The sequence below is a fragment of the Clinocottus analis genome, unplaced genomic scaffold, assembly GCF_023055335.1.
Source record: "Clinocottus analis isolate CAN_PGR_092001 unplaced genomic scaffold, fCliAna1.0.p SCAF_14, whole genome shotgun sequence".
NCBI lineage: Eukaryota > Metazoa > Chordata > Actinopteri > Perciformes > Cottidae > Clinocottus > Clinocottus analis.
In genome coordinates this window covers 4,702,943-4,730,689 of record NW_027175865.1, presented here as the reverse complement: position 1 = coordinate 4,730,689, position 27,747 = coordinate 4,702,943, and the positions used below count along the sequence as shown (strand labels likewise).

Here is a 27,747-nt window from a genome sequence, read left to right as displayed (position 1 = left end):
GTTCACGTGGGGGGGGAAACAATGAGGACTTTCCGGTTTACAACAAACAAAAACGTACCAAGTTTTCAAAAGTGGGGTTTCTAACGCGCTGCTTCTCTCTCAAACGCACAGCTGCATGATTCATTCACGTCCACGCGACAGCCACTTCCTGCTCCGCGTTACTACCTGTGCGCGGCGGCGCGGCGGAGGGCGTGGCCCGCAGGTAGGTTACCTGTCCAAACTTGACGGGGTGAGGAGGATCGAGGCCCTGCCGTTGCACCCTTGATCCGAAACCTCGCGGCGTATATTCGCAAAGTATTGACTCCCGATTAAGGACGCGAGTCCTGACGTGACTCCCCTTCGCCGTGTGGCACAATAGTGCCCTATTTATACGCAGCCAAACATGCCAAGGATTGTTGGCATCGTGCGGTGTATCCCCAAAATGAGGCAGAGGAAGGGCTGTGGAGGCGGAGCTCAAAGTAGAGCATTGATGGTATTATGCACCAACAAGCTGATAAATCAAAATGCAGAGGGGTGGTGGTATTACAGGGAGAAACAGACCCTTTGAAGTCATATTTCTGGTTACACTTAGGTATCTGAGGTAACTTTAAGCAGGCTGTGTCTGGTCAGCATGTTTTTCCTCCATCCAGCCTGAAATGATGATGAACATGTGATTGACTGTTGATGTCTGATAGTAGAGCGACAGTGTGATAGCACTCCCATGTTGCAGAGGCTCTCCTCCTGCCTCCACATGCTTCATGACGTAGACATTCCTGCACAGAAACTTACCTGAAGGTAAGACCAGTCATTTGTCTGTCAGTTTTGTAAGCTTTAAAAACAAAAATCACCCCAATTTGAATGCAAAAATGCATCATATCTGCCTCAGGCCATGTGGCCGAATAACAAGTTGATCATTTTCTTGTTTAAACCCTAAACCTGAACCCCAAACACTCAACAAGACAGAAGGAGTAAAATAGCTTTAAAAACCACAAAATACCTAAATAAAAGTTCTCACTTGTCCTAATCCTTTGCATCTTTCTGAAAACACTGATCCCCCCCCCTCAAACACACCTTTACAATGAAACACAAGTGATCTCACTGAGTCTTTGTGCTGAACCAGTCTGACCGCATGCAGAGTGGGCGTTGTGGTGAATTTAAACAGCTTCAGTGTGTCTCAACAAGAGAGCTCAGTAAAGAAGCAGCAGCTGTCACACACTTCCCCTCCCGTGTTACTGTAGATCCACAGCCAAACATGTGCTGCGGAGAGTTCCATGGCTAAAATTTCTTTGGGGGAGTTTGACAGGAAAGCACCGTGATGCACTGTACCCACATTTGGAGACGATATAATGTGTATAGAATGCGTGGCGAGTCAAATTGTGTTACTTGTTTATTGTTTGTTGTTGTGAAAAGCTTGGTCAGTCGTCGAAGGTAGTGAATTCTTTATATTTGTGACATCACTGCTTCCTCTCTTTTTGTCTCATGTATTTACAGAACAGAATAAATTGAGTTGAAGAAAGCAGGAAAAAGAAAAAAAGTCCTTGTGTACATGTAATGAGCCCTTACAACAAGGATAAAAATATAAAACAGACCGCCGCATTGTTCAGTTACAATCCGTTCTGCTCACTTGGCATGAATGACAGCATTTGTTTTCAACTGCTATTTCCGGGTCATTAGTTATAGCTTGAAGGTGCCTGAATGGTCCACATGAGGGCAGTAGGATATGTGAGCAGCATGGAGCTCTAATCTACGGGAGGTTTTTTTGACTAATGGTGGACGAGGTCCAGCCTCCTATTCATTATTTTGTTCATGCACATGCAGGTTGTTGACTGCAGTAAAGAAACATGTTTTAAAGGAAGAAGACCTCAGGGGATTTTGGACAGTTGCTTGAGAAGCAATGTTTATATATTTTAGTTAATTCAAGAAGATTAATGTACACTTTTTAAAGATAGTGTCAGAAGGCAGCAATCTAATAATCAGCTCACGACCTTGTGACCCTTTGGACCAACCCCGACCACCGCAGGTTGGAAATTTCAGCTACAGGTTACTTTGCAGGTTCAGATTAATGATTCCAGATATTATGATGTCATAGTATAGATTCATATGTGGGGCAAATATACTCAGCAGGATATATTCAAATCAGCTCCACATTGACCATGTTGATGCATCAGTAAGTATACTCCAATAGTGTTCATTACTCTGGAACCATTGAAGGCCATGGATCCCTTTCGGTGTTTCTAACTTGTGCTCAAAGACATCGGTGGGTCTCGTCTGTTGCCACCCACTCAGACAGCCACCTTTGAGGAGTCAGGGGGTCTGAGAAGAGACCCATAGCAGCGAATGCAACGCCCATGAACCCAGATAGCAGCTCCCCTTACAGCTGTCTGCTGCGCGCATAAAATTAGACCCCCAGACAGTCGTACTGGGGGCTCCAGCGGGCTGAGACAACTGGGACGAAGATGGACCCAAGACACAGCTCCAGTCTGTACTTTGGTAAGGACAGAATACACTGAATATGTTCCTCTCTGACATAGTTGTTCAGTGGTCATCTCTTCCGGCACTCCGCGGGTAAAGACCATTATCATTCATTGTGTGTGTGAGTGTCTGTGTGTGTGTTGTCAGTCTGCACAGTCTGTATTTGGTCAATGAAGAGGGGACAGGGGTTACAGTAACCAGTTCTCTGCGTCTCGTCCTTGTTGTGTATTCAGGGAGCTGCACGAGCTGCGGTAAAGCTGTGTACGGTGAAGGGAGAGCCTGCCGGGCGATGGGCTGTTTATTCCACAACACTTGTTTTACCTGCAGCGTTTGCTGTGAGTCCTCCTGACATGCAGGCGGACGTTCGGAGTCCCAAATATCAAAACTGATTGACGTCAAAACCCTCTTGTATTTCTTTATAACAACAAATATTCACGACCAATTTCAGCAAATATGGAGATGAATGCATCTCTGCGTGTGGTTTATTAACACTCGAAAACTATTTTAAGGCCAGAAAGTCACTTTAAAGTTGTATTTCTGTCTTTATGAAAACAAAATGTCACGTTGAGGATTTGTGTTCACCTCGCTCCTTGTGTTTTGTTCTCATGTTCAGGTGAAAAGCTCAGCGGCAAGCCATTTTATACGATGTCAGGAAGAATCTACTGTGAGGATGATTTCTTGGTGAGAATATAGTGCTTCAGCATACAAAGTTAAATATTACACAAACATGTGATTTCCTTCCAATTTGAAGATTTACAGCAATCAATCAATTAATGAGTCAATTGTTTTGTTATTTCCGGCAGTACTCAGGAGCTCATCCATCCCAAGAAGTGTGCAGCAGCTGTGGGCATTTACTTATGGACATGGTGAGTATGATATGTATTCATTTACTGTATGTGCATATTGTGAGTACATATTACATGATGTTATTCACATGTTTAGTAAAAGTAGAAACACCACAGTTTAGAAAATACTCCCCAAAGTCCTGTCTTCAAATACTACTTTATTAAAAGTACAAAAGTAAAAGCATCACACGTAGTATGCAGAATAGCACATTTAGGAATAATGTATTATAATCACTGCCAGGTAGATTATGAATTTCAATAAAATATTCTCAACCTCCGATTGGAACACATCCTAATTTATTTGTTGATTATATTTTGTTTTTATAATCTAAATCTGCAGAATAACTAAAGGCATCCACTAAACATAATACAGGAGTATTCCCTTTTGACATGCAATGGATTTGAAGCATGAAGTAAAGGTACCTCAAAGCTGTACTTACGTGCTTGAGTAGGTGTACTGTAATACTTTGCGCCCATTGGCTCTCACATTGTGTAAAGAACGGCTGGGTTTGCGTCCTCAGGTTTTGCAGGCTCGTGGGAAGTGCTACCACCCGTCCTGCTTTCGCTGTGAGGTGTGCAGACGGAGCCTGGAGGGTCAGCCCTTCAGCGTAGACGCAGACAGCAGGGTTTACTGTGTCAGCGACTACCACAGGTGAGTCCCTTACACAGGCCCAGGCTTTTTAATCCACACTCCAGACAAAAGAAGAAGCCAAACCCGGCCCGACAGGCCACACATGAGCCCGGTCACACCTAGAGGGACTTCCCATCTGAGTTTCGGTGCCCTTTTGCTGAGAATTGTCTGTGATTTCAGGGTCCGAGCCCCTCTGTGTGCTGCATGCAGAGGGCCGATACTGCCGACCGAGGTGAGCTGAATTTATTGTTTAATTAATGGGAAATAGCCAGAAGCAACCGTTATTTTAGTTAAGTATCGTAAAAATGACCCTTCATTTGTTGATTTCTTTCCAGGGGTCCACAGAGTCTATTCGGGTGGTATCATTTAATAAAAATTACCATGTAGAGTGCTACAGTGGTGAGGTAAACCTCATTTGAGAAGCATTGTGATATGTTTTTTCACCCCGCTGGTCTTGTTTTGTAAATGTTGAAGGTGATGAATCAATATTTTGAACAAGTTTCTGTCTTCAATAAAGTCACTCCATGCAGACCCAAATCTTGAGTATTGTCTTGTGCTTTTTGTTTCATATTAGTTTTGTTGTCTGTGTACAAAGAGTAGGCCAGAATAGTTTACATTCCTTGCCAAATAATTAGGAAAGCCCAGAGGAATCTTGAATACTTGAATACCATAAGGACAAGAGGTGAAGCCGTGAGTTAAGGTTCTATGCTTTAGCATTTTGTTTGTATTTATATTATTGTGTTGTTTTGTCGCCGTTTTTGTATTTTCTTCCGGTCTGGTGGACGATAAAGTCAGAGGCTATTTGTTGAAATCTAATCATTTGGAAACAATCGTGTGAACTGTATTATAAAACATCATCAGTATGTATTATCACGTTGCCCTAGTTGGTAGTCAATGGAGTGAAATAGTTAAATTTAAACAAATACATGGTGAAAAAAACAAACCACTTTGACAGCAAGTAAACTTATTGTATACACTTTCCTCTGTTGCTCAGAGGCGACACCGTGTGGTTATATTCGGTATTACCACAAACTCCCGGAAGAATCTTCTGTTGGTTAATGAAGATAAACGCTGATTGAAATGGCGTCAGTCGGGCTACGTGGTGGGATTCTCTGCGCCGTGTCTCTCCTAAACACTGCGTTTGTTTTCATATCCGGTGCAGACTTTATTCGGTTCATATCATTTCGAGCCATTTACCACAACATCACCGGGGACACGACGCTCTGTCAAGGTAAACTTCCGTGGGTTACTCACAGACCATGTGAAGTGAGCGCGAGCTAAATTTAGTAGAGAGAAGTTGCTAGAGTACCCTTAACAGGACATGGTTGCTGCTTTCAAGGCTTACGTCAGCGCTATTACCACGCTACTTAGCGTTAGTTGCGCTATAACAACAGTGGTTTTGCATATATTAAATCATGAATGAAGTGAAATCGTAAGTCATGTGAGTTTTGGATTATAGTTCATATTGTGAACGCATGGTGTCAGTGCCCGGCTAGCTCAGTCGGTAGAGCATGAGACTCTTAATCTCAGGGTCGTGGGTTCGAGCCCCACGTTGGGCGACATCTTTTTTTGTCCGAATATGTTATTTCAAGCCTCTCAGCTCAGTTGTTGTTTTTAATGGTTGATTTTGAATACAATGTTATATTTCCAAAATAATTTCACCAAAGTCTGTTGTAAACTGTTTTATGAAAACCACGCTGGTTGAAACCAAAGTTAAAGTGACTCTATTCTAATACTCAATACAAACATAATGAATGACAATATTCCAGTTTCAAATGTAACCTTTCTCTTTACATCATTTTCCCACACCTAAGACTCTATACCGTGGTCGGTGGCCCTGCAGGACCGCTCTGTCCTCGGGTCTCTCTTGGTGGATCTGGGGCTACTGGCTCTCTTCATCATGCAGCACAGCCTGCTCGCCCGGTCACCAGTCAAACAGGCCCTCCAATCAGTGCTGGGGCCCCTGAACAGGACGGCTTACTGCTTCACCACAGCACTGGCGCTACAGGTACTGCAACACAGACGGCGTTCAAGTTTTGGGGCTTCATAATTCGTGTCGTTTTTCTACACCACTCTGCATCTCTTGTGTCCAAGGCTGCTGTAATCCTCTAATTTCCCCACTGTGGGACTAATAAAGGATTATCTTATCTTATCTTATCATCACCTTCATTCCCCCACGTGTTAGATCATCATGCGATACTGGCGGCCTGTGACTGGCGCCCCCTGTCTGTGGTCGGTGCGTCACACACCCTGGAGTATCTGGTTCCCTCTGCTCTGCTTCAGTCTGCACTTCCTCTCCTGGGCTATCATCTGCAGCATCCTCATGCTCTTTGATTACCCTGAACTGCTGGGCATCAAGCAGGTAGATTATCAGCATAACATTTTTTACAAATATTTGGGGAATTTCTGCCTTCATGTAAACAGTTTAAAGGAAACAGAGCGAGAAGGGGAATGACATGCAAGGAAGGTGGTGGATTCAACACTAGCTGTCGTGATTGCAGTAAACTATGCATCTCGACCTCGTGGCCACCAGATTATGTTCAGGTGGAAAACAAATGATCAGAATGACTTTCATTATCTTCTTAATTTACTTCAAGGTACTGTCGGATTGACAGTACAATCATCAGTATGATCAAATTAGTTTCCGACAGATTGATTTGCCGCAACTGAGGTGCATACAGTATATGTCAGAAAAGTTTATTTACATTTACATGGTGAAATGGACAAGGTTTTAGTTGAATTGTGATTTGACTTTCAGTGTCGCAGGGAGGGTGTTATCTGCGACAGTTATGAAAAACATAAATAGTTTGACTTTTTATCGGTACTGCCTGCTTAACCTAATTTGCCTCTCTCATCCTCACCTTCCCGTCTCTCTCAGGTTTACTACAGTTTTCTCGGTTTAAGGGACCCCCTGACTTACAAGTCACCTCGCGCCCAGCGACTCCTGTCTCACCTCCGCCACCCGGTGTGCCTTGAGCTAGGCGTTGTGCTGTGGCTCCTGCCAGCCTTGTCCCTGGACAGGCTCCTGCTGGCGGGGACTCTGTCGACCTACCTGGCTCTGGCACACTCTCTGGACAAACAGGATTTAGGCTACCTCTGCGTCCAGCTTAGCCACAAGCTGCAGCTCGTTGCCGAGCCGCAGCAGGACAGCGACAACATCAGTGACGACAAAGAGAAGTGAAGTAACAGGTCTTCTTTAAGCTAACTGCTGTCTTAAAATGAGCTGAAATGTTACAAAAAGGACTTCTCAATGAGGCTGGTCACCTGCTGCGCTGAATAAGATGCTGCGGCTATTTCTGCTTCAGGAAAATGATCAAACTCAACTTGACGCTGTACTTTTTAAAGTTTATTTTTTACTGTGTATGTGGTTCCAGAAAAAGACAATTTTATTCTACTAATTGAAAGCACAATGTTTATTTTATATTTTGGAGAACAGCAATATAACCTGTCAAATATTCTTTATTTTATTCATAATATAGTATATTTTTTATAAGGCCTTTACATTCAAAGTGCCAACTGCAGGTATGATATATTTCTATGCATACACATTGTTTTAGTAAGTGTCTTAATTGTCCTTCAATAAGAAAGTCTCACTGAGATCTCACTCTGTCAAAAAGCTGTTCTGAGATTATTAATATATTTCCTCAGGTGCTTCATTTTGTGTTGGGGTCAGTGATGTCATAAACAAAGTGAATAAAGTTGCCTTTTCTAAATATGCCATTTATTCGCAGACTTCAAAAGTACTGTAATCTTTGATTTAACATGCATTGTATGCTGGTATGAGGTGTCTGTGTTGTGACCTCACTGTAATGACAATAATAACTTGTAATATTGTCATGTTGAATAAATAAATGTAATATCTATTTGTGTCATCTTATTAGGGGCGTTACTTATTTTTAAAGGCCAAATCATACCAGTTTGAGTAGCTCATTTTGAACTAATATATTCGCTCATGAAGGTGAATTAGTGAAATATTTTTGGTTTTAAATCCACTTGTTTTGTTGAAATAATCTCCCAGTTTGGTGGGTACAAGCATTATACGAAGTAGAGTTGCATGTTAGGTCCTGACATAAAAAATAAAAAATTAAGAGTAAAAAATATAGTTCTAAAAAAACAAATACATGCCGCGATAAAATTAAGTTGATCAAACCTCCTGCCGCTATGAGCTCTGCTCTGCTGACACCACAGACCGTGTCACACACCCCTCCACCATTTTTTTTTCTCCAATTAGTCCTGCGGGAAGGAGGGATGAGGTGAGGTGAGGTGGGGTGGGAGGGGTTGTTGCATGGGCAGACGGCTCTGTTTTCTAAACGCCTTTTCTTAGGTCCGACAATATGCTGTGTGCCACTAAACTCTCCTGACAGAATTTAATGTAATTATCGGATTACAGGGCAGCCGCTCCAAGGCTGCAGACATTTACTACTATCCCCACAACGGAGATGTTTTCCTGCTCTGGTGCGCAGTCGGGTCGCCGGATGGTTTGACGTCTGTTTTAAAAACAGACGTTTTGACAACATCGATTAATCTGTTAGTTTGTTAGTTTAGAGATTTTTTTTTTTCACGTGAAAGAGTGGAGCGCATTACGGCCAGCCAAGTGGAAATGACAACTTTAAAATCGAAGCGGATATAGGCCTACTAATATCTTTGGGTCTTTGGTGAGTTTGATTTCATACTTGAGTGTTAGACTTAGGCAGATATATATTATGTGTTACATGTGCTGCAAGTTAATTTGATGAAGTTAATGATACTATTTGAATAAAAAGGGGAACAGGTAGGTGTGGAAATGTTCCACAGTGTAATTCTCCATTCATTTGCATATTTCTATGCCATTAAACATGATAAATATTCAGTTTATTTAGTTTTATTGACATAAATACATGTCAAATGATATTTAAATTGTGCAGTTTGGAGTTTACAGTGTTACTTTTCTAAAGGTTAAATATTTTGTCGATCGCAGCAATTTAACACGGTTGTAGAGAGAATTGATTTTAACTAATTGTTCCCTTATTTGCAGACAATTCCCAGAGGCTTTAAAGAGGAACAGCAACGTTGTTCGAAACCTTTTCTGTTATGTCTGTCTCCTCTCTGCCGGAATGGAAGCAACTCCTGCTGGAGAAAAAGAGGAGAGAGGAGGAGGAGAGAGAGAGGAGAGAGAAAGAGGAGGAGAAGAAGTTTGCCAGCATGCCCGCCTGGAAGCGAGAGATCATCCAGCGGAGGAAGGCCAAGCAGGACAGTTTAGGTGACAGGGAAAAGGAGAGAGACGTCTATCTACCGCAGGTGGATGTCAGATCTGCTTCTGATGGCATGAGTGACACGGACAGCTTTGTGACGGTGAATTTGGAAAGCGAGTTGTCACTTAGTCCAGATCCGGGGCTATGGCTGGATGCAGAGGTCACACCAGAGAATCAGGTGTCTGCAGAAACTATAGTTCCAGTTCATGAAAACCCATTTATTCGCACGCAGAGTGTTTGGAGGAAGGGCAAGGATGCAGAAGGGGGGAACGAGCCAGAAGCTAAGGAGAGGGAGAACGACAAATCCAGCCCCAGGAGTCAAGATGGGGAGTCGGAAAGAGGAAGGGAAATTGAGCTGAAAATAGAGAGATTCAGAGATGTGAGTGAGGGAAGGGAAAAAGAGATGAGCAAAGACAGGAGTCAAGGAAGAGAAAAAGAGAATAACAACCAATGGAAGGAGTCAGTTAAAGATGCAGCCAGGGAGTGGGATTCCTTCAAAGTAAGAAAAGACGAGGAGGAAAAAGAAACAGACCAGCCATCTAGTTCGTTTTCTTCCCTCGGCCCTTGTCTTCGGACCATCCGAGCCGACAACATCATCATCATCGAGCAGGATAGGAAAGGCAGCGATGAGAGAAGGGCTAGATGGAGGGAGGCAGAGAGGGAGAGGCCTGAGGAGGACCAGCAGCTGAAGAGAGGGATGAAGATGGACCTGAGGGAGATCCTTGCAGGAGGAGGGAGCATCACCGAGATCCGAGCCTCTGAAGTTCTGATCATAAAGCCCTCGGCAAGCCCTGAAGAGAGGAGTGCAGAAGTAATAAGCGGTAGGAGAGGTTCAGGTAGAGAGGATGGAGAGATGAAATGCATTATGGATGGAAAGAGGGAGAGTTTTGGCAGGGAGCTCAGAACAGACAAGTCCTGGCTGAGAGAAAAAGAGAGGGAGAGACCATGGGGCCAGGCGACGGTGATTAAAGACGACAGGAAGGACAGCTTGGATGATAACGTGTTTGTTGAAAAGGGAGGGAGGGTCAGCCAGCTGTTGAGTAAATTTGGACAGCACCCGAAGCCTCCATCTCGATCCAAAAGCTCTGATAATTTCCTCCGACCTGGGAGGAGAAAACTCTTGGATGAAGATGACCAACAATCTGAGGCGGACGGGACGAAGATGGCATTGAAAAATGGACCGAAACGCTCATTTAGCTTCTCTGATCGTGTCCTCTGTGCTAAGGAGAATGGTTTACATGATGACGGTTACCATGCGAGGAAGATTCATGAGAGGATGCGTTCAGACAAGAGAGCAGCGCCGTGGGGCAATGACGCAGGCTTAGGGAAGGAGATCACAAAAATCAAACTGGGGTACACACGGCTTTTAGATAAAGACCGGGTCGGAACGCAAAAAGATGGACGTTTAAAAAATGAGGACGAAGAGGGGGCGAAGAGGAGAAATGAAGCAGAAGTGTGTCCCTCCCTCCGACACAGTAGCGAAGTTAAAAAGGTGGAGCCTGTCGATACGAGGGCTTTGGAAAGGGCAAACGACGCCGATGGAGACGAGGGGTTCACGGTGGCATCGGTCAAAAACACCGAAGGAATCTCGTTCGCTAGAAAAGTTGCGATCAAGCAGGATGGGAGAGCGAGAGCTGAAAGAGAGGCAAAGCGTCAAACTGGTGAGAGAAGTCTCGAAAAGAGCGGAGAAAAACAATCAGAGGCGGCGGGACAGGTTGAGGAGCTAGTTTGTGATAAAAAGGTGCCGGATTGTCGGATGGAAGAGGGATTCCAAAGCGTAATCCCACCTGAAACTTTGCTGAAAAGTCATGATTCAGCGTTCACAGAGTGCTCTAGTCTGCTCTGCGCTGTCACCGATAGGCAGAGAGACCTCCACAGAGGGCCAGAGTGGAGTGGTTCAGGGCCACATGGACCTTTCGTCGCACACTCTGTTTTGTCCCACCACACGGTGGAGCTTTTAAGTAAAATAGAAAAAATAGGAGACACAACTATTTATAGCAACGAGAAAGGAGAACGCACTTACAAGGCTGCACATGAAATGACCAAAGGATCCGATCAGGAGATTGAATCAATTACACTCCTTAATGATGCCCCCAGATCACCAAAAAGGATTGCACCCACAGGGTGCAATCCAGTTCCCCTGGAGATTCAAATCCCGAGAAGTGTGTTTTACGTTGCAGAAGAAATGGTAGAGGGAGTGAAGGCCGTGGGTCAAAGCATCGAGAGGAAAGACTTGAAAGGAGGTCAAGAGGTCGAGAGGAGGGATAGCTGGAGAATCGGAAAACCTCTGAGCCGCATCGAGTCCCTGCGAGAGAAAATAAGGCAAAAAGAGTTGGAGAAGCGGAGACAGAGAGAGGCACGAGGTGACGGCGGGAGCAAAGATGCAGAGTCGAGCGACAATGAGGCACCCGGGGACGGGGTTGACGAGAGGGCCACTGAAATGGAGAAAGAGTGGGAAGCTGCAGCTCAGATGCGGAAGGTGGTCGAAGCAGAGAGGAGACAGGAAGACGCAGCGGCGCAGACATCTACGACTGCGTTTGACGTCACACAGGAAGCCAGCGTGTTGAAAACCTGCCTCCAACTTCCTGTTTCTGTCCCACTCTCGCAAGCCATCAGAGGAGAGGAAGTGACAAGCGGCTACGCCACTGCTGCCTCCGAAGTTTTCTGTGACAGGTTCCAGATATCTGAGGATGAGGACGACCCCGTGAAACATGTGGAGGAAGAGCTGAGGCGCCACCGGGGCCAACACGAGAACCGAGAAGCCGAACGGGAGGAGGAGGAAAAGGAGCTCTCTGAGGAGGAGGTAGAGGAATACACATCTCTCGACCCTGTGCAATCTCTCTCCTCTTTACCGCCTCATCCCACCTCCGTCGTAGCCATGAGCCGGATTTACAAATTGGAGTCTGTTGGCTCGAGGTCGGGCTTGTGCCTAAGGGAGAGGACCGTAGACGTCCCATCAGTTCACCTTGTTAAAGTGAAGCCCCTCATGTCCAACGCACAGCAGGGGGACAACAAAACATTCTCAAGTGAGGAAATTTGCGGGGTTCAGGCAATACAACGACAGATAGAGCATTTTCAGCTGAGAGAGCAGGAGGCGCTGAAGACTTCGCCAAACACTCTTCAAACAAAGGGGCACCAAAGCTCCAGAGGAGTGTTAAAGCACCAGGTAAAGGACGACGAAAAGACCCCGGAGAAAGTTGAGGAAACCTCTAAATCGAATCCTAATTTGTCTCCTCGCCGTGTCCGGTCTCCAATATCTCAGTTGAAACAATCGAACCAAACTACCGTGATCGCCCCGTCATTTCTCAGGAGCCAATCCCCGGACAACACTCTGAAACCCTCGGATTACGCCCCGACCCCGGCCTCCTCCTCGTGCTCCCCATCTCCGTCCCCATCTCCGAGTGTCTCTCCATCTCTAACCCCATCGCCCCCACTCTTCTCCATCAGGAGTGCCTCTGGAGGCCAAGTGAAGAGAGGTGCCACCATCACAATCAGCCCAAAAAATCCCGCTGGCAAAGGAGTGGCGGCACCCATACCTGGGACCACGGGAGGAGGGTCAAAACCTTCAAAGACCTCTTCGCAGCAGGCCCAGGGGACCTCTGCTGTGGCCGAGCCGGTGAAGAAGAAGTACCCCACGGTGGAGGAGATTGAGGTGATTGGTGGATATCAGAACCTAGACAAATCCTGTCTGATCAAGAACCGAGAGACCCCAAAAAGGGTGAGTGTTTAGTTTTGTTGTTTGCTTTTCACTTAGATGAATGCAAACTAAATGACTTATTGTCCACGAACCATGCAAGCAAGTGCACCAAAGAAAAGACAGGAACTTATCTGCTGCTCTCAGTCATTTTAATATCATGTTGCAAGAAAACTGTAAATTTGAAGGCTTCTGAGTTCAAAAGAGTTGGTGGCTTTCCAGACTTCACAAGAGGTTGCTCAGAGGACAACACCTCATCTTGGAGAACATCCCTTTTGATTGAGAAGTACGATCACAGACACGGACTAAGCCGGTTAAAGCCTTATCAAGCACGACATCTTGATTCTTAGCCATACAATCCGGGAGGGATCTGCTTTGCCATTTGCTTCTTAGGTCTGATTCTTGGCAGACTTTTTACTTTTACCACATGAAAATGATCTCATCATACATATTTTAGCCAAACGGGTGGACAGCAGAAAAACGGACATGTTTTTAGACATCTATAGTTTCTTATTGACGTGCAAAACCACAGTTTGCTAAAATGAAGGTACTCCTAACTGCAAATTACTAGAAAAGGGTTTAATTTAGCACCCTTTTGTTTATTTACACATCTGCAGAAAGTTTGCAGGCTCCAGTGGAGACAAAACAGTTGAGGAGGAAACCACAAGGAGTTTTTTTCTGCCTACCTGACATCACATGATGGAATCTGTGGATGTATGCAAATAACCACAGTATTTACAGTATTTCAGTCTGAGCAGCCTCAACTCAAACTACAAACAAATATCACTGGAGTTAAAGGTCATATTAGCACTTTCTGTTTGCTTTTTTGTTTTGTACACTTATTGAATCCAGTTCTTGTTTAATGAAGAGTAAGAGAGGAGCTCTTATATAATACAGAGGGCCGAGCAGAAGTAATACTTTTGTCTATTCTTTGTTAGCACCTTGTGGGGATGACTGTATTTATGTATTTTATAAGTGTGTATATATATATATGTATATATATATATATATATATATATATATATATATATATATATATATATATATATATATATATATAATGTCATGTTTTCCTGTGTAAAAGTTAAACTGCTGGTAATTTCCCTACAGTCTGTGTGTGTTGCAGACTGCTTCCTTGTTCCCTCGCACCAATTCTGCCGTTTTTGTTGAGTCAGCCCTCCCTTCCTCTCAGACAATTCTCTCTTTGTATCTTCTTGGCTGTTTCCTAGCGGGGATTTGGTTTGTTAGACTGGAATCTTGGCAAACTGTTGACCACGCTGACGCTCCACTGGACGAGTGTTAATGTCAGTATGCCGCCAACTCTTAGTTTGATGTGGGTGAAATGAGAAGAGGAATAAGTGTAACAGAAAGATGTGAAGTAACTTAATGGTCTCTAAAGATGACAGTTTGACGGTGATACTGAGAGGATTAGAGGCTTCTTGTTTCATCTCACAGAAACTCACTGTCGGTCACGCTGCCTGTTTTTGCTCACTTCCTCTTTCAATCTTCTCCACTTCCTCTAAGCGAGGGACGCAGATCGACACGAGGAATTGACGCAGTGTACTGTTTCAAATCTCTAACTGCGACTCAGGCACCAAACCATCTGTTTCAAAAGACTTGACTAATCAACACAAGAGTGAAAGAGAAACTAGGGTTTGCTGCTCTTCTCTGCATACGAATTCCTCCAGCTCTCTATTGGCCCGTGACTGTGACATCAAATGAAATAAACGATAATATATTTATAAGCAAATTCTGCTTTAGCTGCGGCGAGTGACCACTGATTCTCTGACCACCTGTCGCTGTCTCGTTGTTTGACGTCAGATCTCCTTCCCTCCCCCATCTGAACCCATGGCATCATGTCACAGTGGGGAGTAACCTGCCTGCTCCTCGTGCTCCTTGATTTTCCTCTTCATATGTAGGCTTGATTAAGACTCTGGAAATAATTCTTATTTGTTGTTTTTTTTAAATTTGGGTCTGACATTTTGGTCACAATTGTAGTTAATGCATGTTACATTTTGATTTACTATGTTCTAAGCAAAAACAATATTCTTGAACTATGAAAGCATAAATTGGGGGCCAGTCTTGTTTAAAAATTGCTCTGAACCGAATAGAAACTTAACCATCCAGCGTCAATAACCAAGCATTATTGAACCTGCGAAGAAGTGTAGTCAAATTTTGATGTAGATATGAACTTCCTGCTCAGGAAAAAGTCCCTCTGATTCTCCTGCTCTCCCAGTTTCTGTCTCTGACCGGTGCCTCTGCTCTCCTGCTGTGTTCGTTAGGTTAATCGGGTTCATGGAGGGAGGATTAGCCTCCCGTGCCTTAGCATGATTGGCCGGGCCTCTCTAATGCAGCGCTATTATCTGCACCACTCTGCAGACAGCCGCTGTCAAGGTGAAGCAGCGGTAACTCGTAATGATGTGTGTGTGTGTGTGTGCAGTGTGGCTTTCGGTCGTTTCAGGCCCCATCCAGATCCAGCCTGCACCTCCGGGTGTGTTTACTACGGCACACATGTCCGCTGTTCCTACAAGACACACTGTGGATTTGCTGTTTTCCCGTTGACATGAAAGTAAACACACTCCACGCAAATACCCGTCAGTCCAGACAAAGACGACGGAGCCTCGTTCTCCTGTTGTAAACAAGCTCAGTTTCTGTCCCTGAATAACAAATATGTGAGCGCATCAAGTGTTAAGACAGTAAATACTCTCCAGAGGGAGTATTTCTACTGCGCTAAGCCGCGTGCTGTCAGGACAAACATCTCACAGAGACTCTTCAGCGCCTCAAAGCTGTGTGTACGTCCACAGGTCAGAGGGGAAATTCAGCTGCAACAGCAAATATACACCCCGTTGCACTTATCAGAGGCAAAAAGGGACAGTCAAAGCTGCTTCTACAACAGAATATAAACACAAAACATGCAATGATGGAGACCTTTATTTCCAAATGGTACAACGTTAAAGTAATAATCTTTTCTTTTCTCATATTTTACAGGCAAAGGTGTGTTTTGACGAGAACCAGCTGGAGCAGGTGTGTGAGTACCCATCCGAGACCTCCATGCTGTCGTGTAACCCCTTCCCACACGACCTCTGGAGGATGGAGAGGCCGCAGGGAGAGGAGGTGCAGGGGGAGGAAGCTGAAGTGGAGGGAGGAGCGATTGTCTCCAAAGGCCCAAGGAACGTGGGGATTGTGACGGGAGGGGGCCTAAGACTGGGTCAGTGTCACCCGCCACTCAAGAAACACAACGTGTAATGAGTGAAATGATGGGTTCAGAATGTTTTTGCTATTCCTGATTACGGTGTTGAACTTTCCTGTAATATGTTGTCAATATTGTTCTGTATAACTTCTCTACTGTCGGCATATCCCAAGACAATACAAAAAAAAATCAACAATGACTTGTTTTTATTTCTTGTGAAGCAAAAAGTCTGATTTATCTTATTTCTCTGCACCGTAGCGCTCTTTATCCACACATGAATGAGCCACAGTGTTGCTCGAGGTGACATGTTCTGTCACTACGAGGAACAACGGCATTGTAGTTTATTTTGAGCCAATCCCACATGTCATGAATACTCAAATACTAAATGTCACTTGGAATGTTTTTTTAACCTTGGATGCTCACAAAAAAATAAGTTCACAGTTTATTCAATACAGGTGTTTACACCATTGACTCCTGTCTCAAAGCTGCCTGCAGACCATTCCTCTTTTATTGCTTTAGTTGATTGTGCAACACGGCCTATACTCTACCAAAGTTTGGTATATATATATATATATATATATATATATATATATATATATATATATATATATATGAGAGAGCGAGAGAGCAAATGGAATGGTTTGATTGCATGTTTGGTCCTCAAGAAGCCAGACTTGTTAGTGTTGGTGAATGAGAAGAAGTCGACTTTAAATCAATTGAAATACAAATCCTCAAGTCACATACTTACCTTCCATCTCTCTGTCTTCCAGATGAGTCTTGCCCTCGGTAGAAGCCAGTCACCTCCGCCAAAATTGCCCATTTGACGAGATCACCAACACTTTTTTTTTAGCAATAATATCACATGCTGATTTTTACTGATTTGTTTATTCTGAATTGTTGAAGTGAGTGTGTGTAATCCTTGTGGTGTTTTTCTTTCTTTTAGAATCAGATTGAATGAGTGTTATGGAAGAAATGAACATGACAGTTTGATTTCATGCAGTTGAACATAATTATGATACCGGGGGGAAATATTTCACCTGGTTATATTTTCAGGGAAATTGAGGGTCAATTGTGAATGTATAAATATGGTACGTATGATAAAAGACCCTCAGGTGTGCTCTGTCGGCTACTAAAGGTTCACTTGTCTATGCAATATAAAGATAAGATTTTATTTTTTAGTTAATATATTTGATAGTTTCTATTGTGTTAATTAACTTCAATATTGAAATCTGCCTCAGCACATAAGAGTGACGTTCATATCATCTGGTTTCATGTGCCTGCTGGATTTGCCCATACAGATGATATGAAGATCAGTTTATACAGATATTTGATTTTTCTTGTCTGAAGCCTTTTTGGTAAAACCTCTTCTCAGTGGGTGTTGGCCATTGCGGGACCAGGGGTCAATGTGTGCAGGACAACTTTTAGAGGTCTGTCTTGTGAGGGGTTTACATGAGCATTACTGTTCACAATGACAACTCGTAACAGTCCAGTTAAAGTGTATGAATATAAATAAAGGCATTATTTTGTTATTTCCTTTGTCATGTGGAAGTGGAGAGACCTTTGTGTGTGAAAGTCTATGGGAGGAAGTTGTGATGAGTTCAAAACATCAGCAGTTAGCAGATTAACTGCTGTCTGACTAATGGCTGTACGATGTTTATGATACAATATATACTCAGTGTTCTTTATTTATAAATTCACATTTTAATTGGTGAAAAAAAGTATTTTTTTTCAATCTTGGTTATTAAAGAAGCTGGCTTCAAAAGAAGAAACATAACGCACTGACAATAGTTTGTTTTATACTACTATGTACAGAAAGTAAAGTTTTCCATTGGTGTTTTGTCCTTTTGATGAATGATTTTAGTGAAAGTATTCTATTCATACAAAAAAAACTGAAATGAGAAGTTAATTATTGAGGTTAGAAACAAGCTTTATAAAACTTCAATCACATGATCTTCCTCAACCGAATGAGATTCCCAGTTGTCCTGGAAAATACATTCAAATTCCCATTTTTTTTCTGAAGACATATTTTTGAATATATGTTATAAATAAGCAGATTACACCGTAGAGAATTGTTAAGTGGATATTTCTAGTTCACAAGTCAGGGCAGTGGGTGGCGGTAATGCACCATTTCGGATGCCATCCGCCTAAAACCGAGAAAAGAAGAAGAAGAAGAATCATCGTGAGCTGTAACAGCGACACCCTGCGGTGAAGTGCGGTATTGCACGTGCAGCGCCTCGGTGACGTAGCTGTTTACAGAAAGACTTTTACGTCAACACGTGCGGGCTTGTCGCGCAATTGGGTCCAGTACGTGAGTCTCTGCACGCTCGCGCAGTTCGAGGGAACAAAACAGAAGACGAGTGACTGGGGACTGACTTCCACCGCGTGCACTGATGTTTTCAAACTAGCAGCCGTGGAGCGACGACGACTCTTTCACCTCCGTCCACCATGAAAAAGAAGTAGTAGCAGGGCCCTGTTGTCCTTCTTTATTCTGTCTCACAGCTTTTGCGAAGATTTTGCACACACAAAAAAAAGTTGACATAATATTACACTAAAAAGTGGCTCGGTGTGTCACTTATATGCGACACGTAGTGGACTTCTGTTTGTAAGGAAACATGATTGTGAGGAAAATCCAACCAGGAACCTGCAGAGCATGGCTATCTCGGGTGAGCTGCTTTTCGGATTTTAGAGTTAAACTAAAGCGTCTTAAAAAAAAAAAAATCGACGTATTGTCCTGTATTCTTTCTTGCAGAGTGTTTATAAAAGCAACAGGGCTGTTCAGCGAATGGCAGGCAGCTGAGCATGTTTCCTGGCGTCATATCTTCCACACTTCCTATTCTTGATACGCCCTAGTCGTGTTTTATTGTCAAACTTTCATGGAAGTCGTAGCACTGTGTTGCCATGCAGATTTACTGTCGCACCGTGCTCCCACTTCACGGTCGACAACTCCTACATTCTTGGGGAGTTCGCAGGGCAATACATGAATACTAAGTCCCGCTCCCTCTCCTTGCAGGTCTGGTGGAGGCAGGAGCCATGTTTCTTCTCCTCCGTGCCCCCGCAGCCGGTGCCGCCCCTGGTCCAGACCCTGCAGGACTACCTGAGGAACCTGGAGCCCCTGCTGCCCCCCGAGGAGCTCCGCCACACCCGCCGCATGGTGCAGGAGTTCGGCAGCTCGGGGGGCCTCGGCGCGCGGCTGCAGAAGGGGCTGGAGAGGAGAGCCAGGCACACAAATAACTGGGTCTGTGTCTGACTCAGTGTGGGGAATGTGACAGGCGTTAGAGGGTGTGTGTGTGTGTGTGTGTGTGTGTGTGTGTGTGTGTGTTTTTAAAGCACAGATATAGCTGCTGTGGTGACGGTGGGTATAACAGCTTTGGTCTCTACCAGAAAGATCCGTTCAGAAAGCAGTACTGCCATGAAACACAAAAAAACCCTACCTTCTCTTTTCTTTGACCACTTTGTCTCCAACTGACTGAATTTACAGTTGCTGTGCTAACTAGGTATTGAAAAAAAGCAAAGAGGCTCCAATGAAAAACAAATCTAAATTCATAACTTGAACTGTCTAGAGAAAAAGTTGGGTGTCTACATCTTTTGAGTTATTTAAGCACAAAAGATTAACTACAAAGTTCAATGTGATAAACTATTGTTTTTGATTTTCAAGAAATGCGTTGAAAAACAGGACGGAAATTGAGGGTTGTGTGTTTGACAAAGTTACAAGTACTTCACATTAAAAACATTCAGCAAAAAGTAAAACATGAGACAATGTATTGGAAGATGGGTGAAATACATGCATGTATGTTTTTTATAAAATACTCTCAGCACCTGGATCTTGATCTGCATTAAAATACACAATTATATCCAGTAATTTCTGGAAAGAAATGTAGCTTTAATGCAAACCTTTTAACAGGTTTCTGATGTATTTTGCAAACTTGTAAGCAAACCAACTAAAAACACAACCTCCTTTTTATAATGGATCAGAAATGTTCAATGAATGAATAAATCAAATTTTTATTACAGTGTCATGCATACAATCTGTCCAAGTGGCACGAGTCTCCACGGCCAAATATCACTTGTATTTTGATAGAACTTACATTGGTTCCCTCTATATACCCTTTGAAGTATTGACTGTCCATCCTCTGTGTGTGTGTTTGTGTGTGTAGATCTCACCTTGGTGGGTGCAGTGGTCGTACCTGGAGAGCAGACAGCCGCTGCCTGTTCACTCGAACCCGGCCATCTCTTTGCCCAGAAGAGATTATAATGGCTGGAGGAGCCAGCTAGTGTGAGTCAACAACAACAACAACATACACTACACACCACAGCAACACAGTGAGGAAAACATCCGAAAAGGAAATATGCTGGAAACGTGCTCAAAGTAACCCATGCTTTAATCTGATAAGCACTCTGTTGTTGTGGAGCATGCGTCCATCTCCAGATTTACATAATCAATGAATTGCCAATTAATTCCCAGAAGAGTCAGTTCAGAGAGTTAAACACATTGCAGTTCAGTCCAAGCAGACACAATGCAATGTCTTTATTTTAGGGCAGTGTCTTGGTTCCCAGTGGAAACACTTGGCCGGGATGTCGCCTTCAACGTGCTCTAGACACACAACGTGGATGTATGAAGGCATCTTGTACATTCCTATGGAAGTTGCTCATAGATACATGAAGCAAAACAAAAATTAGGATTATATCTGGGTTCCAAACCTTTTCTTCTTCTTTCTTTTAGTATCTATTGCAGCTGCCCTTACAAAGTACATTATGTTTCACGTGGTACCATTCAACTGCAGTTCCTCCGTCATAACATGGCAACCGACCATGTTGCATATTTAAACAACATGTTTGTCTTTACTTAGGTTTGCATCCAAACTCATAGCAGCGGTCCTGGACTTCAAGGCCAAAATCAAAACGTATGTTTGATCTTTTATTTCAGTAGAAGTAGTGATGCCTCAGTGTAAAAGTATTCTTTACAAGTTAAATGTGTACTTCAAGCATCAACAGTATTTGCTTCGCTAAGTGTAATGTGTTTCGTGTGTTTCGTGTGTGTGTGTGTGTGTGTGTGTGTGTGTGTGTGTTGGGTGCTGTCTTTGCCCCGGCAGGTAAAATTTAAGTTATAAAAGTCTGTTAGCTTTTCCACATCAGGATATTAATGACCGTTTGGTTATCATAAAGTGTCATACAACTGTATCTGAATGTAACTAATGACATTTACTCAGCTGCTTGAAAAGTTGTCCTCCACCACAATTCAGAGAAAAAAAATAATGCTTTTTATCTTCTACTTCACCCTGTCTATTGAACACCTACATGAAAATACATGTATAAAACATAACCTCTACATACATGTGTCTGCCTCTCCGTCAGCGGCCATCTGCCGGTCGAGAACATGCGAGGGAAGCCTCTGTGCATGGAGCTCTACCCGCTCCTCTTCTCCTCCTGCAGGATCCCCGGCCCCAAACACGACTACATCGCCCACCACGGCCGCTCCCGGCGCTCGCCGACTCACATCACAGTCGTCAGGAACTACCAGGTGGGGACGTGTTGCCGACAGAGGGCGCTGTCATATTCATACTTCCTCTTCTCCTCGTGGCTGACTCTTACTCTTTTTGCACGCTAAAAGACATTGCAGGCATGTCGAGTCTTGTGCAGTCACACCTGTTTGTTTGTTTTTCCCTCGAAACAGGAGTCACGTTACACAAGAAGCGTTTTTAAAATTTATTGGACAGAGTTTTGGCAGCCGTGCAGATAGAAGTATCAAAGAAAATATGGTGCCAGTCTTTATAACTCAAGATAAGCCTCGTGGACTGATGTGCTCTTCATGTTTCTTTCACCTTTTCGTCACGTTAGATAAAAAAATATATTCTAAGAAATCCACCGTTTCTTGATTAATCGTTTGGTGTGCATAGAATATTTAAAAAAAAAAAAAAAGGATTATCAAAATAGCTACAGATCGACTTTCGATAATGCTAACTGTGAACGCGACACACACAGTCTGTATCTTGTAAAGCAAATAAGCCCTAAATGTTTGCGTGGAGGATACCAATAGTGTGTGAAAGATGTGAGACATTTCAAGGTGTTAAGTTCAGGTGACACCAAAGCAACATAGAGAGCATCACCCTTTGAGCGCCTCTCATCCAATTGTCTACAGAGGACAGACGTGTCAAAGATGGCCTCCTCTTTTTTTCTACTAGTTCTTCCAGCTGGAGGTTTACAACAGTGACGGCTCCCGCATGACGGAGAGTCAGATCCACAGCCAGCTGTTGAGGATCAGGTCTCAGTCCTGGAAGACGGACAAAGAGCCGATGGGCATCCTGACCAGCGAGCATCGTCACACCTGGGGAGAGGCCTACAACCGGCTGCTGAGAGGTAAATCCCTACTATAGTGTGTGTGTGTGTGTGTGTGTGTGTGTGTGTGTGTGTGTGTGTGTGTGTGTGTGTGTGTGTGTGTGTGTGTGTGTGTGTGTGTGTGTGTGTGTGTGTGTGTGTGTGTATGTTTCATTTAATCTCATTGCACTATTGTTACCTGCTTGAGAAAGGACGTTATGAAATGTAGATAAAACAAGAAATGTAGTTCAGCTTCTATGTTTTTATATTTATGTATTGCTCAAACTGTCTTTATTGTTTGTTACTGTTGTACACAGTCAGAGATATGGCACAAAATTTGATTTAAAAAAATACTACTGAGTTTTTGCTTCTGCTTTTTGTGACTCAGATAAACTAAACAAGGAGTCAGTGGGACTGATAGAGTCGGGACTTTTCTCCTTGTGTCTGGATTCTCCGGTCATGAGGATATCGGATGAAAAGTACGCACACACTCACACAAACAACCTACTTCTCTAACTCTTTCTCTCCGTCCTCTGTCTCGTGAGCCACGCGCCGGTATTTCTGTGTTTGCTAAATATGTTGCACAATCCTGTGTGTTCAGATATCATTCAGATATCGTCGTCTGTTGACTTTTGGTTCTCCAGCAAAAACATAAAGTACATTTGTCACTTCTTCCTTTTGAAATGTTGTCGCAGTTGCTGCTTGTTGGAAGCTTGTTTATTAAGACTGTCAGACTCTGATTTTAATGTCTGTCTTCAATGATTTTGTTCGTCACAACTTTGATTGACAGATATGCCAGCCGTAAGGCCGCACAGGTTCTGCATGGGGGCGGGACGTTCTCCAACAGCGGCAACCGCTGGTTTGATAAAACGCTGCAGGTGAGCAGCAGCGATATTCTCACAGGTCAAGGGGACGCTGCACATGACCGACTGATGCAGCAGTTACTGTGGTCTGTGTGTTTGTTTGAATAGTTCGTGGTGGGCGAGGACGGCTCCTGGGGCCTTCTGTATGAAGCCGCCACAGCTGAGGGTCCACCCGTAGCAACACTGCTGCATCATATCCTCGAGTACTGGTGAGATTAAGGGTTGGACATTAGAGACATCATCATATCCTGATCCGCACTTCGAAACATGATGCTTTACCTGGATTCAATGTTGGTATTTATATACGCAAACCTTAAAATCACATGTTTTAATGGTAGTATACATCTCTTAGTATTTTAAGCAGGACCAAATTTGTATTTGATTTACATTAGAGGTATTAGTATGAGCTTTACTATGATTTTCCTCTTCTAACCTCTCTCCTTTTCCTCTATCTAAAATAACTAAATTCTAATCTAAGTTGTTTCGATAATCTTGTTTTTACTCTCAGGATCTAAACACCAAAATTGAATTTGTACCAACGGTCTGTTTCAATCAGGCGGATAGCTGTAATTTTGACTGTAACCACAACATAATACATGTCCTCAACCATTTGCGTCATGAATTCTCACGAGTGAAGCAGCATACACAAAATTGACCATAATAATAGGGTGGAAAATAATGTTGTTTTCTTGACTGCAGTGAGAAACCGGACCCAAAGAGGGCGCCGCTGGTCCCTCTACCGATGCCCAAGAAGCTTTACTTTCGCATCGACCGAGACATTAAGAGGGACATTGAGCACGCCAAGCAGAACCTCGACATGTACGTTCCCTCACTTCCTCTCCTGAACTGTGTGCCGTGTTCCAGAGTAAATGTAGTCTCTCTCTCTGCAGACTAGTCGTCATAAGATAAGAGATAAGATAAGAACGCCCTCACTGCACAGCAAGACGTTTGCTTCAGTCTCAAAAACTAACAAAGCTGAAGTGAACTCGGCCCGGATGAAAGCTATAAGAGTCCAAACATGTTTATCATCTCTGTGTAAGTGTAACCTTGATAAAGCAGAAAGCCGTCCTTGACTTGACAGAGGTTTTAGAAGTGGTTATTGTCATTCAGGTCTTTCCCACAAGCCTTTGTACTATTTCAGAGTAGCCTTAAATTATCCAGTAACCACGATCTAGTCCAGGAATAAAACTTTTTTTTCCATGCTCTTTGGGCTTTTTATAACATCTTGTGTACCTGACAGAATAAAACCTTCCATTCAAATAAGAAAGTCATGAGATTTGAACAAAAAGCTAGAAAACAAACCTCGGAGAAATAATACACTCGACATGTTCTGCAGACTGATCAACGACCTCGACGTGAACGTGTTCAACTTCAAGAAGTTCGGTAAGGAGCTTCCCAAGCAGCACAACCTGAGTCCTAACTCCTTCATCCAGGTCGCCCTGCAGCTCGCTTACTACAGGTCAGTTACTGACTTCAGCAGATTCAAAACAAAGTTTTATTTTTATTGTTTGCATCACGAGAACAATCCATCTTTAGAATCTCATACTATAATTTTATTGTCACCTATTTTACATTTTCCTCGGCCTGCTTATCCAGTTATACATGACTTATAATAAAACAAACTTAATTGTCCCTCCATGGCAGGTAATTTATCTCACCCATAAAACAATAAACACAGTTAAATAAATGTAGAAATGAGTATAAATCCAAGTCATGTTATTTATAGAGCACAAAAAAAAGTTGATAAAGATAATAAACTGCAAATAAATGTCCATAACTCTGCTTGAGATCATAGAAGAAAAGAAAAAAACAAGTCCTCCAAATTGTAATCCAGAGCTAAAAAAGAGTCTACTTCCTGGTTAAATCTATAAAAGCATTATGGGAACTATTGTTCCAAAACGTAGAGATCTAATGTTTTGTGTATGTTAGCGTGTGCCATTCTCATCTCGGTAACACCTGAAGAGAATTTATTAAAATTGGACTGAAAGGTCTACTTTGACTAACAAATAATAATCAATTTATACTTGAGTCCCGGGTCACTGCGACCTTACAAAGAACATTTTTGGTCATAACTGAGAAATTCATAGGGTAATTATTACAATTTCACACAAATGATAACATTAGAATAGCACGAAGATGGAAGGAAACTTTAACGAGACTGGTTTGCTGAGGCATAAAACCACAAGGATTGGGCACAAAACCCAATTCATAATCATCTGCGGTTAATATGGGAACAAATAATTGAATCTTGCTCCTTGAGTTTAGGTTATTAGTTTCTGTGCGCTTTGTCGTGGAACGTACATAGAGGATTAAAAGATTGAAATGATCTGTGTTTGCGTTGTTCGACTTGCATTCCCTTTTGGTCCTTTTTGTTGTAGAGTGCACAATGAGGTCTGTCCTGCCTGCGATATCGCTTCTCAGAGGATGTTTCGAGGAGGGAGGACAGAATATATCCGCTCGCCGTCGAATCAGACGCTCAAGTTCATCCTTGCCTTCGACGATCCGTCCGTAACGGTGAGAAGCGCCACTGACTTGTCTCGTCGTGGCTAACAAAGGATTCATTCTCGATGTTTGCTTTCAGATTGTTTAATAATGAGGAATTTAATCATTGTTTTTATTTATTTCTTGTCTCGCAGCAAGAGGCAAAGCTACAACTGTTCAGGGAAGCTGTTGATGCCTACACAGCTCAGACTCTCAAGGTAAATAACAAGCCAACTTTCTTTTGTCATCCGTAATGAACTGGACGCCCACTTCTCTTTAACTTCGTCTTTTTATCTGCTCTCGTCAGGTACTCGAAGGACACGGCGTTGACCTCCACCTGCTGGGGCTCAAGCTGCAGGCCATCGAGGAAGGACTGAGCATCCCCAAAGTCTTCATGGATACAGCGTACGGCCTCGCAACACACTGGAAACTCCGAACTGGCCAGGTGTGTTTCTGCGTGATAAAGTGTGTCTCTGTTGCGTCGTTTCACAGAAAGATTTGACACTCCTGTAGCACAACAGGAAGTGGGAATTTTTCTTTTTGTTTGGGGCTATTCTGAAAGGAAGCTCTTAGCAGCTGATGAGTGGTTTCCTGTTGTTCTGGAGCTTGTGATGCCGTTCTCTTGACGTGGAGCATTTACTGGCAACAAAATATAATTTGGCAGTTTCCAGCAATCACGTTGCTTATCTTCCATTTTTTTATGATGACATTCAGACTTATACAGTAAGTTATTTGCTTTTTGACAGCAGACGTTCATGTGGTTTTTATGGTCCTAGTTTCACATTTTGCCTTATTATCCATTTACAATGTAGCTCGCTGCTCGATACAGTGTGAGTTTGTAATTTTGTTTTTTGCACACATAAACCGTATTATAACGCATAATCCTTGTTGTGGTATTGTTTTCAACCAAAGTCTTAGTTTCTAGATTATATTTGTGCAGGTGTAACTTTCTTTCTCTTGATGCCTTATCTCGTGTTAATCCTCCCTCCTGCCCCTTCAGGTGCCAGCCAACACAGACAGCGTGATGTGTTTCGGGCCCCTCGTTCCCGACGGTTACGCCATTTGCTACAACCCCCAGGCAGACCACGTCCACTTCTCCATCACCGCCTTCAACTGCTGCGAGGAGACGCATGCAGAAACGTTGGCTCTCACCCTGAAAGACACTTTGGGTGACCTCCAGGAGCTACTGCAGCCTACTGTGTAGAGCTGCTCCTCTAGTACGTCCAACAGGATACACCCATTCGACTACACACGGAAAAAAAGATGTTATTTTCTAAAAGCAAGATTTTGTAGAAGTCATGATGAGGTTTGAAGGTTTTTCTGTGCACGCAGTGCTTCACCACAGCGTTTAAATCTGCGCAGCTTTTGCAGAATGTACACGGTGCTTTTGATGTTGTTTTTTTTTATAGCTTTCGGTGGAGCAAAATATCCCTTTTTTCTAGCAAGAGCTGAGCAAGCACGCTAAATTATATTTGCTACAGTGCAACAATATGCCTATGTGAAAGCAAAACAAAGTCAACCTGACACTCCATCAGAACAAGCCAAAGCATTTGTGGTGAAACCTACTCCACTCCTTTTACAAGTCACGGGATAAACGGTGGTCTTTCTAGTGCTCTCTTATGAGAATACATCTGTTTCTTTCCCACTGGCAGCAGTTAATTGACAATTGTTTCTGGAAACCATTGATTGTGTATGCTTGTTTGAAATAGACCCAAAAAAAAGCCAGAAGGCTGGTTATCAATGGTGAACAGTGCAAAGACATGACAGGTGCTTTTGTCTCTTTTCTGTCAAGCGACTTCAGGGTTTACTTGCTGCATGTTAAAATGAATGTCGGGAGGATTTTGGGTGTTGTTCTGCTCTCAACCTGCAGGACTGGTTAATAAAACCTGCCATCACATGACTCCTTGGTGCTTTGTGTCTGTGTGAGACAGAATGACAGGGATTAGCAAAGGTGGAGCTGTGCTTGTTGTTGTTTTTCATTGACTAGTGTGCTTGTGCTTGTATGGTATCCCAAAATCATGGAAATATTATTACTGTGCAGGAAACCAC

The 27,747-nt window shown here is 43.3% G+C and overlaps 4 protein-coding genes and 1 non-coding gene across 5 annotated transcripts; all 5 read left to right on the top strand.

Moving 5' to 3' along the window:
• The first annotated feature begins 2,406 nt into the window (after window positions 1-2,406).
• Window positions 2,407-4,398, top strand: limd1b (LIM domains containing 1b). Its single transcript, XM_068574929.1, has 7 exons — window positions 2,407-2,469; window positions 2,685-2,786; window positions 3,065-3,132; window positions 3,255-3,317; window positions 3,818-3,948; window positions 4,108-4,159; window positions 4,263-4,398. Exons 1-7 carry the CDS (start codon window positions 2,436-2,438, stop codon window positions 4,344-4,346), a joined length of 534 nt encoding a protein of 177 aa, XP_068431030.1. The 5' UTR covers window positions 2,407-2,435; the 3' UTR covers window positions 4,347-4,398.
• Window positions 4,399-4,996: 598 nt separating this feature from the next.
• On the top strand, window positions 4,997-7,721 carry nrm (nurim). The gene is made up of 4 exons (XM_068574972.1): window positions 4,997-5,158; window positions 5,742-5,935; window positions 6,113-6,289; window positions 6,806-7,721. The coding sequence occupies exons 1-4, from the start codon at window positions 5,008-5,010 to the stop codon at window positions 7,106-7,108; spliced, it is 825 nt and encodes a 274-aa protein (XP_068431073.1). The 5' UTR covers window positions 4,997-5,007; the 3' UTR covers window positions 7,109-7,721.
• On the top strand, window positions 5,414-5,486 carry trnak-cuu (transfer RNA lysine (anticodon CUU)). Its single transcript has one exon. It is a non-coding gene; the product is annotated as a tRNA-Lys (tRNA).
• Window positions 7,722-8,299: 578 nt separating the features above from the next.
• ppp1r18 (protein phosphatase 1, regulatory subunit 18) lies at window positions 8,300-17,619 on the top strand. Its single transcript, XM_068576015.1, has 4 exons — window positions 8,300-8,582; window positions 8,942-12,876; window positions 15,841-16,060; window positions 16,813-17,619. The coding sequence occupies exons 2-4, from the start codon at window positions 8,998-9,000 to the stop codon at window positions 16,830-16,832; spliced, it is 4,119 nt and encodes a 1,372-aa protein (XP_068432116.1). The 5' UTR covers window positions 8,300-8,582; window positions 8,942-8,997; the 3' UTR covers window positions 16,833-17,619.
• Window positions 17,620-18,289: 670 nt separating this feature from the next.
• Window positions 18,290-27,619, top strand: cratb (carnitine O-acetyltransferase b). Its single transcript, XM_068575443.1, has 15 exons — window positions 18,290-18,705; window positions 19,053-19,277; window positions 20,197-20,315; window positions 20,890-20,943; window positions 21,395-21,560; window positions 22,222-22,396; window positions 22,743-22,833; window positions 23,145-23,232; window positions 23,326-23,426; window positions 23,917-24,036; window positions 24,554-24,676; window positions 25,596-25,731; window positions 25,854-25,916; window positions 26,006-26,143; window positions 26,699-27,619. The coding sequence occupies exons 1-15, from the start codon at window positions 18,655-18,657 to the stop codon at window positions 26,900-26,902; spliced, it is 1,854 nt and encodes a 617-aa protein (XP_068431544.1). The 5' UTR covers window positions 18,290-18,654; the 3' UTR covers window positions 26,903-27,619.
• Window positions 27,620-27,747: the final 128 nt, after the last annotated feature.

Bases quoted from the DNA above. Each gene is read 5' to 3' on its own strand.
- limd1b (XM_068574929.1), top strand. From the start codon at position 2,436: ATGGACCCAAGACACAGCTCCAGTCTGTACTTTG. The intron at 2,470-2,684 runs GTAAGGACAGAA...TTGTGTATTCAG, and splicing joins CAGCTCCAGTCTGTACTTTG to GGAGCTGCACGAGCTGCGGT. The intron at 2,787-3,064 runs GTGAGTCCTCCT...TCTCATGTTCAG, and splicing joins TTTTACCTGCAGCGTTTGCT to GTGAAAAGCTCAGCGGCAAG.
- cratb (XM_068575443.1), top strand. From the start codon at position 18,655: ATGATTGTGAGGAAAATCCAACCAGGAACCTGCAGAGCATGGCTATCT. The intron at 20,316-20,889 runs GTGAGTCAACAA...GTCTTTACTTAG, and splicing joins GGCTGGAGGAGCCAGCTAGT to GTTTGCATCCAAACTCATAG. The intron at 25,917-26,005 runs GTAAATAACAAG...TGCTCTCGTCAG, and splicing joins ACACAGCTCAGACTCTCAAG to GTACTCGAAGGACACGGCGT.
- nrm (XM_068574972.1), top strand. From the start codon at position 5,008: ATGGCGTCAGTCGGGCTACGTGGTGGGATTCTCTGCGCCGTGTCTCTC. The intron at 5,159-5,741 runs GTAAACTTCCGT...CCCACACCTAAG, and splicing joins GGACACGACGCTCTGTCAAG to ACTCTATACCGTGGTCGGTG. The intron at 5,936-6,112 runs GTACTGCAACAC...CCCACGTGTTAG, and splicing joins CCACAGCACTGGCGCTACAG to ATCATCATGCGATACTGGCG.
- ppp1r18 (XM_068576015.1), top strand. From the start codon at position 8,998: ATGTCTGTCTCCTCTCTGCCGGAATGGAAGCAACTCCTGCTGGAGAAA. The intron at 12,877-15,840 runs GTGAGTGTTTAG...CATATTTTACAG, and splicing joins ACCGAGAGACCCCAAAAAGG to GCAAAGGTGTGTTTTGACGA. The intron at 16,061-16,812 runs GTCAGTGTCACC...TCTGTCTTCCAG, and splicing joins GGGAGGGGGCCTAAGACTGG to ATGAGTCTTGCCCTCGGTAG.